The following is a 12,959-nucleotide window of genomic DNA, read 5'->3' on the forward strand; positions in this document are numbered from 1 at the left end:
AGAGAAGGGATGGCTTGGGACAAGGGGCCTTGAGGACAGCTGGCATACAGCTGGTGCCTGGGGTCTGGGTTCCTTAGTCGATATGGGCCCGGGGACCAAAAGTGGGCAGCAGAGCCAATCTCTACTCACTTCCTCCACCCCCCACTTTTTCCTACCTGTGCTCCTATTCTGGCCATGGTGACCTTTGCAGAGGACCTCAGCTGTAGTGATCCTGTGGCCCAGAGCTTCAAGTCCTCAAAAAGCAGCTCTCTGAACCCATCCCAGGTTGCCAGTGATGATGTACCTAATAAGTGCAAGGAGCATTCGCTGGCTGTCAGCAGCTTTCTCTTTGCATTGGTTTGGGGCTTTGGAGCCCACCTTCCCTCCAGGTATCTGCAGGGGTGGGGCTGGGGGTGGGGGATTCAGAGAGCTGAGATGGACTGGCACATGGGAGTTAACCCAGGTGACATGACTGTCGGGGAGGGTAGAATGTGTGAGTGTGTCACAAACGGAATTGTTGTAACTATCTGACACTTTTGCCTGTACATCCATCTGAACAGGCTCTGGCCCCTCTTTGATACCTTCATGAGGGGTTCTATTAGTTGCCTCTGCAACTACCTGGAGCCACTGCCTTCAGCCTTGGTGTTTGATCTACATGTATGCCCTGAAAATGGGACATTGGTCCCCTTCACTGGCCATTACCTGGGTAGCCGCATCAGAGGAATTCCGGGCACCTTCAACCCTTCTCCCCAGGTGTGAAGACAATGGGGCAGTAGCTGGGCTTGGGGCTCAAGGAGATATCCTGGGGGAGTCTATGTTCTGGGGCCAGCTGGGGCTCCCCCCTGCTTCTGTTCTTCGATATGTTTTCACAATCACAAGAATATGTGAAGTGTTCTGCAGGTGCAGCTCTAAGACAAGACCCCTAGACCTTTGCTTTCACCTAGATTACTGCCTAGATTGGCACTGCCCCAGTAAGCCCTGCTCCTGTCCTGCAGACTGAACGGCTCTTATATGTGGTGGACCTGCTGCTGTCAGAGGGACACCCAGTGCTGCTGGCTGGAGAGGCGGCAACAGGGAAGTCAACCTTTGTGGAGATGCTGGTGAAGCCACATCACCCTTACACGTACAACCCCATCCACTCTGCCTTTAGTCCCACCCACCTGCGCCTGCTGCTGAGTCAAGGGGTCCAGGGCCAAGTACAAGCTGCCCCATCACCTGGGCCGCACCTGGATTCTAAAGGCTCCCTCCTCTTCCTGCTGGAAGATCTGCACCTGGCCACTTCTAGTAAGTAGCTGGGCGGAGGAAGAAAGGAGTCATGGTGATCTCTTGAGACTGTAAAATCCCTAACGATATTTACTGACTCTCAATTAGACACTTACAGACCAAACCTCAGCATCCCATTCTTAATATCTTCTCATTGAAAATGTGCTCCCTGAACAATCACACCCCTCTCATGGCCTCATCTGCCATCTCTATGCTTTGACTGCTAAATCTTTATCCCTGGCCAGGCTTTTCTTCTAAGTGCTAGACCTGTTTACACAGCTACTTACTGTATATCTCTATCTTGTCCCACTGGCACTTCAGACTCAACACTGAACTCATCATCTGACCCTGAAAACCTGTTCCTGTCCTTTAGTAACGAGTACAACCATCCATCCAGTCACTTAAGTCAGAAATCTTGTTGACATCTCCTGCCATCTTACCGAAGTCCAGTCACCGTGTCTCTCAACTTTGCATTCTAAATATCTCTCAAATCTGTCCACTTATTTCCATTCCATCTTCCCTGGTTCAGTCAGTCACTACCTGGAACTTTGGTGAATGCTCTTGAAAGATTCCTTGCGATGAGGCTTTCTTCTCTGACACTCTGTACTCTAACTGGAGTCAACTATGTACAGGCATTCAGTAAGTCAGGTTTCCTCTAGCCTCTGGGATTGCTGTCTTCTCTGTCTTCCCTCCTCTATGTATCTGGATAAGTCCTTATTCTTTACACATAAGCTTAGGCAACATCTTTTCCAGGAAATCTGAGCCTCCAGGCTAGGTTAGATATTCATCTCATGCTCTGTACAAAAATCTGTGACAACCATGGTTTTATGATTGTGTGTTTACTTGTTGATCCTTTCCACTACACTCTGAGCTTCATGAGAAGAGAGATTTGTCTTATTCATTCTGATAGACCCAAGAGGAAGTAAGTACTCACTAAGAGTTTATAGAAGCAAAGATTACAAAGGAAAGGGGAAATTGAGATAAAAGTCTGGGATACTAAAATTTAAAGTTTCTAAAGTGATAATGACAGGTTTGAATGTGGCCATGGGATATGCCCATGGGAATGGGCAGAAGTAAAGTATAGGGCAAAGTATTAGCTGGATTGTCCAGTTAGACACTGACATCCTTTATGAAATGTAGAAAACTTGAATCAGGTTGTAGACACACTTAATAATAATAGGTACAATTTATTGAGGACTGTGTGTTACAAACTTCATATCATCTTTACTGCTCATAAAATCCTATTAAGATGGAAATTTGCTATGACATTTTAAAGATGAAGAAACTGGAAGATTTTTATAACTTGCCCAAGATACTCTAGCCAGTAAAATGTCAGAACCAAGATTAAAATTAAGTCTGTTTAGCACCAAGACCTGTAATTTTCTGCAACTATCTTATTTGGCCCTTTCAGTAAATTTGCACAAATAATCAGATTGTCAGTTGTAAATAGAAAGGGTAAATTCAGATCTGAATAGCAGCTGAGAAGAGATTTCAGCAGGAAGGCTGAAAACATTGCAATGATGTTGTGGAGTGAAGTATATTACAGCTGGCATTGTAAAAGTTGTCCTAGGGTGGGGGTGCCTGGGTGGCTCAGTTGGTTGGGTGTCCGACTTCAGCTTGGGTCCTGGTCTCATGGTTCGTGAGTTCTAGCCCCACCTCGGGCTCTTGCGCTGTCAGTGCAGAACCTGCCTAGGATTCTCTCTCTGCCTCTCTCTCTCTTTCTCTCTCAAAATAAATAAATAAACTTTAAAAAGATATTAAAAAAAAGATGTCCTACGGTAATAGCCAACAAAACATTTAGTATAAAATTTAAAAAAATTAAAAGACATACAACAAAACAAAAAACTGTGACCCATTGTCTAGAGAAAACAGTCAATAAAAACTGACCTTGAAATGGTCTAGAAGTAGAACTTAGCAAATATTTTATAGCAGCTATTATAAAAGTACTCAGATTCTTAAAGGAAAATATGATCTTAATGAGTGAACGCATAAGTAATCTCAGCAAAGAAATAGAAACTACCAAAAATAACTAAATGGAAATGGAAAGAACTGGAAAACACAATAACTGAAATGAAAAAGTCACTGCATGGTTTAACAGCAGATTGGCAATAGCAAAAGTCAGTGAATCCTGAAGAACAGAAAAATACTGAATATGAATACAGCTTCAGTATAACACATATGTAACTGGGGTTCCCAAAGGAAAGGAGAGTGAGATTAGGGCAGAAAAAAACCTATGAGGAAATAATGAACAAAATTTTCCCAAATTTCTTGGAAAATACTGACTTTCAGAAAGGGAAAGCTCAGTTATCCTCAATTAAAATAATAAAAAGAAAACCACACCCAGGCACATTATAGTCAAACAGCTGAAAATCAAAGAAAGAGACACTTGAAAGTGGTCAGAGAAAAGATAAAACACATTATGTACAGATGAATGATATTAAGAATGATGGTTAACTTCCCATCAGAAACAACAGAACCCAGAGGATGGTGAAATATCATCTTTAAAGTACTAAAAGGGGAGGGGGACCTGTCACCTTAGAATTCTCTGTCCAGTATAGATACTCTTCATAAATGAGGATAAAATAAAAGTATTTCAGATGCATGAAAGCTGAGAAGATTTACTATCGCTAGAACTGCACTATAAGAAATGCTAAAAGATGTTCTTCAGGCAGAAGGGAAATAGAATTGTATGGCAACTCAGATCTATGGGAAAAGAAGGAAGAGCACCAGAAATGGTAAATGTGTGGGTGCATGTAAGTAACCTTCTTCTTCATCTCTTAGTTTCCTTAAAAGATAGTTGATAGTCGGGGCGGGGCGCCTGGGTGGCTCAGTCGGTTGGGTGTCCAACTTTGGCTCAGGTCATGATCTCATGGTCCGTGAGTTCAAGCCCCATATCAGGCTCTGTTCTGTGCTGACAGCTCAGAGCCTGGAGTCTGTTTCAGCTTCTGTGTCTCCCTCTCTACCCCTCCCCTGCTTGCGCTCTGTCTCTGTCTCTCTCAAAAATAAATAAACATTTTAAAAAATGTAAAAAGACAGTTGATAGTTTAAAAATAAAAGTAATAACATTTTTGGCAGAAGTAGAAAATAACCTGGAACGGTAGCAAAAGGATAGGGTGGGAGCAGTGAGTAAAAATTATACTATTGTAAGGTTCTTGCATTTGTGAAATGTGAACTAGGAATTGGGGAAGGTCAGGCATGAGGTGTGAAGTGGCACAATATTACTTCTAAGTATTGATACATTAAGGAGGCATATTGTTACCCTAGAAAAATCACTCAATAACAATAGCAAAGAGTATAATTTAAAATATATAATATTTTAAATATAAAAATATTTAAGTATGTAAAAGGAAGCAGGAAGTGAGCAATAGAGGAATTAAAAAAAAGAGAGATGATTAGAAGACAAATGACAATATGATGGACTTTAAACCAACTGTATGAATAATTACATTAAATGTAAAGTCCTAAGCACTCCAAAAAGTCCTTCAAGACAAAGGGTATTACCAGAGATAGAGAACTGGATATCTCAGAATTAAAAGATTTAATTAATAAAAAAGACATAAAAGTCCTAAATGTGTATGCACCTGAAACCGCTTCAAAATATACAAAGAAAAAGAGGGGCGCCTGGGTGGCTCAGTCGGTTAAGTGTCCAACTTCAGCTCAGGTCACGATCTCACAGCTTGTGGGTTCAAGCTCCGCATTGGGCTCTGCAGTTAAGCGTCCAACTTTGGCTCAGGTCATGATCTCACAGTTTGTGGGTTCAAGCCCCACGTCAGGCTCTGTGCTGACAGCTCAGAGCCTGGAGCCTGCTTCTGATTATACTATTGTATAGTATAGAGGTATCTCCCTCTCTCTCTACCCTTACCCTGCTCGTTCTCTGTCTTTTTCTCTCAAAAATAAATAAATAAAAAATAATAATAAAATAAAATAATAAATAAATAAATAAATACAAAAATATACAAAGAAAAAAAATGGATAGAAATGAGGGACAAATAGCAAGTCCAAAATCACTATAGGAGATTTAATACTCCTCTCAATACTTAATAGAACAGGAGAGAGGAAATAAGGATATAGATCTAAATAGCCCTATCAACTATATTTACATTTACAGAACATCACACCCACCATCTGCAAAATACACTTTCTTTTCAAGTGTATATGGAGCATTCTCCAAGATAAATGATAATGCTGGGCTATAAAATAAGTCTCAACAAATGTCAAAGGATTAAAATTTGTAGAATATTTTCTCTGACTACAATAATAAAACTCAATAACAATAATACAGCTAGAAAATTCCCAAATTCTTTGCAATTAACACACTTCTAAATAATTCATGCATCAAAGAAATCACAAGGGAAATTAGAAAATATTTTGAACTGAATAATAAAACAAAACATATCAAAATCTGTGGGATGTAGTTTAAGCAGAGCATTGTGATCAAATGGACTATATCCCCAGAATGTAAAGCTGAGTCAGCATTCAAAAATCAGTATAATTTATGACATTAATAGAATAAATGAGAAAACATGTAAGATCATCTTAGTAGATAAAGAGAATGCATTTGATAAAATTCAACACTATTCATGGTAGCTCTCAGCAGACTAGGAATAGAAGGGAACTTTCACAGTTTGATGAAGGACATCTATTAAAACCTACAGCTAATTACGTACTTAATGGTGAAATATTGAACACTTTATAAGATCATTCACAAGGCAATAACATCCACTTTCACTGCTTATATTCAATATTGCACCAGAGGCCCATCAGTGGGTCTCTGGTGCACATCAGTGCACCACATCAGTGCAATAAGAAAAAGAAATAAAAGCTTTTAAAATCGGAAAAGACAAACTAATACTCTCTCTACTGTCATATAACATGATTTTGTTTCTTTTTTTATTTTTTAAATGTTTGTTTATTTTTTGAGAGAGAGAGCAAGCCAGGGAGGGGCAGAGAGAGAGGGAGAGAGAGAATACCAAGCAGGCTCTGCGATCTCAAGACAGAGCCCGATGTGGGACTCAAACTCATGAACTGTGAGATCATGACCTGAGCTGAAATCAAGAGTTGGACACTTAACCGACTGAACCACCCAGGTGCCCCAACATGATTTTCTACAGAGAATCCTAAGTAATCTACACCATCACCACCAACAACAAAACAACCCTACAAAACTGCTAGAATAAATAAGTGAATTTAATTTAGCAGGGTCATAGGATACAAAGTAAATCTATTGAAATCATAAGTATTTCTATATCCTAGTAACAACTGGCAATCAAAAATTTTAAATATAGCTTAAACTTTCATCTGAAAGCTTAAAATATTTAGGAATAAACTTAGATATATACACTGAAAATCACTAAATATTGCTGAGGTAAAGGAGACAAATGAAGAGATATACCATGTTCATGGGTCAGAGGAGTTAATATCATTACAGAGCTCATTCTCCTCCCCCAGTTGATCTATAGATTCAGTGGAATGCCAATCGAAATCTTCTAAATCTGAGCAGGCTTTTTTTTTTTTTTTTTTTTTTTGGTATAAAATGACAGGATTGATAGGCTTATTCTGAGACTTATATGGAAACACAAAAGACCTAGAAGAGCCAAAACGACTTTGAAAAAGAAGAATAGGGGCACCTGGGTGGCTCAGTCGGTTAAGCATCCAACTTCAGCTCAAGTCATGATCTCACTGTTTGTGGGTTCTAGCCCCGCATCGGGCTGTGTACTGACAGCTTGGAGCCTGGAGCCTGCTTCGGATTCTGTGTCTCCTTCTCTCTCTGCCCCTCCCCAACTTGTGCTCTGTCTCTGTCTCTCAAAATAAATAAAAGGAAGGAAGGAAGGAAGGAAGGAAGGAAGGAAGGAAGGAAGGAAAGAATAAAGTGGAAAGGCTTACACTATTTATTTCAACGCTTACTACAGGACTATAGTAATCAAGAGAGTGGGGTATTCATATAAGGACATGGATACAGACAGACTAATGGGAGAAAACAGAGAATCTTATATAATCATATATAGTCAATTGCTTTTCAACAAATGTGCCAAAATAATTCAATGGGGCAGTTGGAACGACTACACATCTGTTTGGTGAAAAAAAAGAAACCCTGAATCCTACCCCATGACATACACAAAAATTAATTATAAATCAGTTAAAGACCTAAATGTAAAAGCTAAAATTATAAAATTTTACAAAAAATGTTAGAGAAAAATCTGTATGACCTTGGTTAGAAGCAATGATTTCTTAGGACACAAATATTGGATTTTGTGAAAATCAAAAACCTATGCCCTTCAAAAGACACTGTTAAGAAAATGAAAAAGTAAGCCATAGACAAAAATACAATACACATATCTGACAAAGGACTTATACCCAGAATACATAAAAAAGCTCTTACAACTCAATAAGAAAACAAACTCCATTTTTAAAAATGGATAAAAGATACTTCACAAAAGAAAGATTAGTGAGTGGTCAACAGCACCTGTGGCAGCATTATTCTGCACAGTCAAAACCTAGAAACAACCTAAATGTCCATCAGCGTGTCAGTGGGTCTACAAGTTGTGGTATTTTTATAATGGACTACTACTCCAATAAAACAGAATAAACTGACACACGTGAAACATGGATGAATATCAGAATCATGCCGAGTGAAAGAAGCCAGACATGCTAAATTACATACAATACGATTCCCTTTACATGAAGTTCTAGAACAAGCAAAGCTAAGCAATAGTGATACAAATCAGATCATATAGAAGTTCCTGGGACAATGTGGCAGGGTACTGACTGCAAAGGGTCATGAGGTGATGAAAATGTTCCAAATGTCATTGGAGTAGCGGTTACATAGGTGTGCACATTTGTTAGAACTCGTGAGCTACACATTTAAAATGTGTACATTTTATTTTACATAAGTCATAGTTTAACACTGACTGCACAGAAGTGTGTGTGTGAGAACTCCTCTCTCTTGACTGTGATGACTGCACTTTCCCCCTATTGTGTCAGATCAGGCTTCCATCCGTCCCAGCTTCCAAACTTCCTGTTGTTAACAAATAATTGGTCACAGAAGTAGGATTTTCAGGGAGAAGGAAGAAGAAATCACTCGCTTTTAGGGAGGGTGTGGGGGAGACAGAACAATATACTCAGACATGACAAAGTCCCAGCACATCCGGTGTACAAAATTCCTTTAGAACCCTGTGTGTGCCCGAAGTAAACCCAGGGAAGCAGGAATAGGAAGAACAGGTGACACTGTCATGTGCACACCTGCATGTCCTCACTGTCAGTCTTCATGTCCCACAGACCCAGAGAAGACCTGCCAGCCAGTGTTGGAGACTTTGCGCCAGGCCATAGATGGCACGGTGTATGCCCACAGCACCTTGGAATTGCAGATGCTGCAGCCTCTAGTCAACTTCCTTGCCACTGCCACAGTACCAGGCTTCTGTGAGCTCCCACTGTGCCCACGTCTCTTTAGACTCTTCACAGTGCTGGCCCTGGGTAGCATGACCCAGGCCATCCTTCTGAGCAGGCATACACCTAGCATCCAGGCCTGGCTTGAGCGCTTCCCCTCTGTGGAACGGGAGGGGGTTCTAGCGAAAGCCCTGGTCCGGGCCTCAGTGGAGGCCTGGGAGGCTGTGGGCAACTGCTTTATGCCTTCCCCGCTCCACCCACATTACCGCTTTTCCCTGCACTCTGTGAGCCAACTACTGGGCAGCTTGCAGCTGCTGCCAACCAGGATGGGCTCCCGGGGTTTTCTGGATGTTCCCAACCATCAGGAGCACTTGCACCGGGTGTCAGGCTTACGTGGCACTCGCCTGACAGTCATGATGGCCACACGTAACATGGTGCGTCTTTGGTTGCATGAGGCACAGAGGACATTTTGTGACCGGCTGGATAGCCCTAGAGAACGCTCCTACTGTGCCAACCTGCTCCTAGAAGTAGCTCAGAGTGTCTTCTGCTGTGAGCCAGCACCCCAGCATGGGGGCAAGGGCTATGAGGAGGAGGAAGAAGATGAGGAGGAGAGAGTGCCCGAAGTGGAATCTGAAGGGGAGTTGGCCCAGTGGGAGGACTTAAGCAACAGTGGCAGTGAGACAGAGGAGGAGGACGACCCTTATGGCCTTCAGGTCACCACAGGCTCACCCTCCAATGATTCAGGTCTAGCACCTTCCACAGCACCAGTAAAGAAGGAAAGCACAGAAATTATAAGTCAGGATACAAGCCAGGAGGAAGGCACAAAGACCTGCAGCTGCAAACTTCAGTTAAACAGAAACAAGAGTTGGTGGCAGAAAACCACCCAGATGGACCTGGTCTCTCCTCTGTTGCTACCAGTGCTACTACTCTGCCCCTGGGAAAAGCCCTCTGACCTGGTCTTCAGTCAGGAGCTGACACTAGGGTCCAACTCTGAGAGCCCCAGCCTGTACCTGGAACGGCAGTGGGAGAGCCTGGAGGAGCAGCTGTCCACCACAGCCTCTCAGCTGAAGTTGAACGCCTCCCTTGCCTCTTGCCACGCCATGGCCATGCACGTGGCCCGCCTGGTCCGGGTGCTGGCCAGGCCTCGGCAGCACGGCATACTGCTCTCAGGGGCTTTGGGTACTGGGCGCCGTACTGCCATCACTCTGGCAGCTAGCATTTATCAGGCCCACCTCTTCCATCTGCCATCTGGCTCAGAGGAGGCCATTCTCCAGTGTCTACGGGATGCCAGCTGGCATGCTGGCATGTTAGGCCAGCCAGTGGCCCTGCTGGTGCCCAAGGGTGTGGATCTTACTACCCTTCATCGTCTGCTGGCCCTGGCAACCTCAGGCAGTTTCCCTGACCAGTATACAGAGGCAGATCTGGAAAGTATTGAAGAATATCTCCCCAAGGAGAACCTTAGTGTCAAGCAGAACATCAAGAAGGAAGTGCTGTTGCACAGGTGAGGCCAAGAACCCCATACTAGGAACTGCTTTGCTCTTGCTCTGTCCTGGCCAAAAGGCCAAAAAGAAATCTAAGAGCTGCCGTGAGAGCTCAGATCAGGGATAAGGGGTCAGGTTTGGGGTTGGGACCTCGATGGGCAAACAGGGATAAAGGGGAGGACAGTATCTGAGCTCCTGGCCCACAGGTTCTACCAGCAAGTGTGCAACCACCTGCACATCTTCATCCTGATTGGAGATGACCAGGCCCACAAACAGCTGCCTTCCACCCTTTACCTGAGGCTTCTTCAACTGGCCATTGCTAGCATTGACCGCTATGAACCCTGGGACCAAGACTCCCTGATCAGTGTGGTCCGGCACTACCTGGAGGGTGCTCAGAATCCATCCATTGATGATGGTGAGCCCTTTTTACTGTTCTCACTACTCATCCCAACCAAGTTTTAATGAGGGTTCAGGTCAGTCTCTCTCTCTCTCTCTCCCTAGAACCTAGTGACCCCCTTCACCTTTTCTGCCCCTTTTCCTAAATCAGAAGAGGGTCCCTTTTCTTTCCCATTCCCCTACAAGTTCACAAGCCCAGGCTAAAGTCATGCCCATTTCAGACTCCTTGAAGTGCCCAGACCTCCAGGCGTCAATTCCCAGTGTGGCCAAAGCCATGGCTCTCATCCACCTTTCGGCTGCCAGCTACCATGGACACCTATGCCCTGAGTTGCCACTAGTCACCCCCAAGACATTTCTAGACTTTCTGGACACCTTCGTGCTGCTGCAGCAACAGATGACTCTGCAGATTAAGAAGAAGGCCCAACGGTGAGTGGCCCCATTTCCTGCACTGTACCTCCTGCTTCCTTGGGTCCACTAATTGGTATATTGTTTCTCCAGGATCCAGAATGCCCTGGAAAATCTGAGAATGCTTATGGAGAAGCACAATGCCCACACCAACTTTGTCTTTAACTTGGAACAGCTGCTGAAAAGTTCCCGCAAGGTAAAGGGGGAGAAGATTGTGAGGTATGCACAGTAGGGTCAAAGCAGGAGACCAAAGGGGGATTTTGGAGGAACCAATCAAACCGAACCTAAGGGTTTTTTTTTTTTTTAAGTTTATTTTTATTTATTTTGAGAGAGAGAGAGAAAGCAGGGGAGGGGAAGAGGGCAAAGGAGACAGTATCCCAACAGTGCAGAGCCCAGTCGCAGGGCTCGAACTCATGAGCTGTGAGATCATGACCTGAGCTAAAATCAAGAGCCAGACACTTCATACCTACTGAGCCAGGCACCTCTGAACCTCAGTTCTTATCTCTTAAGAGTACTCCTTTCCTCAGGGGATCTCTTTAGTCTCTGCTATCACCTCCTTTAGAGCTTAGGCTCAAGGTTGCCCATGGCACAGCTGAGATCAGGCCGATTCTTCTAAACACATGAAACCCCAGTGTCTTCTTCTGGTGTCCTCAGTATGTACCTTGACTATGGGAAGTTCAGTGTACTCCCCAAAATCTCCATGGATTCCCAACGGAAACAGGGCAGAGATTATACTCTCATGATTACCTCTACTCTTATCTCTTCTTCTCCTGGATTCTCTATCATGACTCGTTAGCACACCTCTTATAGCCATCCTGTTCTCCCATATAGCTTTGTCTCTGTACCTCTTCCCTCCACAAAAGCACTGACTATACAAGGCTCTTGTGTCCACCGAGGAAATGTGGATGGGCGATGGCAGTGGGTCAATTTAGATTTTAGACCAGACCAGAGACTGGAATGGTACACTAGACCTCAATGTCCTGAATTTCTTTAGTCACCCTCCACAGGGCATTTCCCAGTAATCAGCTCTTCTCTTCTCCTCCCTCTCCCCGTGCCCACTCACAATGCTATTCAACCACTCCACTTTTCCTTTAGAACTCTCCCAACATAATTCTCATGTAACAAGAGATATTTTTCTCGTCCAAACTTAAATCTCATTTTGTTCTTAATAAGAGAGAATTCCAAAATAGCTTTTCTTTTTATTCCTGCTACACAAGGCTTTGGTGAAGGTTCAGGGATAACTACAGAGAAGTGAACTAGTGGTCAACTCACTAGTTCAAATGGGTTGGACAAAAGGACAAATACTTCCCCTCAGCTGGGCTTTCGGGCCATACAGCTCCCAGTGGCCAGTCTGTCCCTTTTGATGGGTGCCTCAGGGATATCACCCAGTGCTGTGCAACTCTAGGGGCATGGCTTCCATTGTGTCTACATGCATGGTTGTCAACGTGTTCTCTGTAAATGATGTTGGAGTTCTCACGGTACTGGTACCCTCCTACCATTCACCACCAAGGGTCACTAGCTTAGATAAAACTTCAGGGCTCATTAAGGTGAAAACAAAACAAAACAAAACAGTTCACAGAGGGACAGGAATGCCCATTCAAGTGTTTTCCAAATTCCAGTGTCTTGTGTTGGGTCCTGCCATTTCCCAAAGTGATGAATACCAGGAATTGTTGATCTGATTTAAAGGTGCTACTATTCTTTGAGTCAGTTATATCAAAGCACAACATAAGAAACCCAAAAATCTGAATAAGAGATGTTCATAGTGGATGCACCTGGCTGATTCAGTTGGAAAAGCATGTGACTCTTGATCTCAGGGGTTTTGAGTTCGAGCCCCGCACTGGGTGTAGAGATTACTTAAAAATAAAATCTTAGAGAGAGAGAGGGAGAGAGAGGTTCATAGTGTCAGAGGCATTCAATGTCAGATCCTTTGCCCATTCACTCAACAGCTGTAATAGTGTGTACTTCTTTCAGTGTCCCCCACACCAGGAAATGGCATCACCATCCATTTAGTCACTTAAGCCAAATCCCAGGAGTCATTCTGGAGCCCTCCAT

At 43.5% G+C, this 12,959-nt stretch overlaps 1 protein-coding gene across 1 annotated transcript in view; it reads left to right on the plus strand.

Moving 5' to 3' along the window:
* The window catches only part of DNHD1 (dynein heavy chain domain 1), an 80,533-nt gene that overhangs the window by 52,304 nt on the left and 15,270 nt on the right, over positions 1–12,959 (plus strand). The window contains exons 21-27 of the mRNA XM_032595114.1: positions 191–368; positions 540–732; positions 975–1,263; positions 8,518–10,126; positions 10,313–10,521; positions 10,724–10,928; positions 11,001–11,103. Of these exons, the coding sequence (XP_032451005.1) occupies positions 191–368; positions 540–732; positions 975–1,263; positions 8,518–10,126; positions 10,313–10,521; positions 10,724–10,928; positions 11,001–11,103 (2,786 nt within the window). The remainder of the gene's footprint in view (positions 1–190; positions 369–539; positions 733–974; positions 1,264–8,517; positions 10,127–10,312; positions 10,522–10,723; positions 10,929–11,000; positions 11,104–12,959) is intronic.

This window comes from Lynx canadensis, chromosome D1 (genome assembly GCF_007474595.2).
Source record: "Lynx canadensis isolate LIC74 chromosome D1, mLynCan4.pri.v2, whole genome shotgun sequence".
Lineage (NCBI taxonomy): Eukaryota > Metazoa > Chordata > Mammalia > Carnivora > Felidae > Lynx > Lynx canadensis.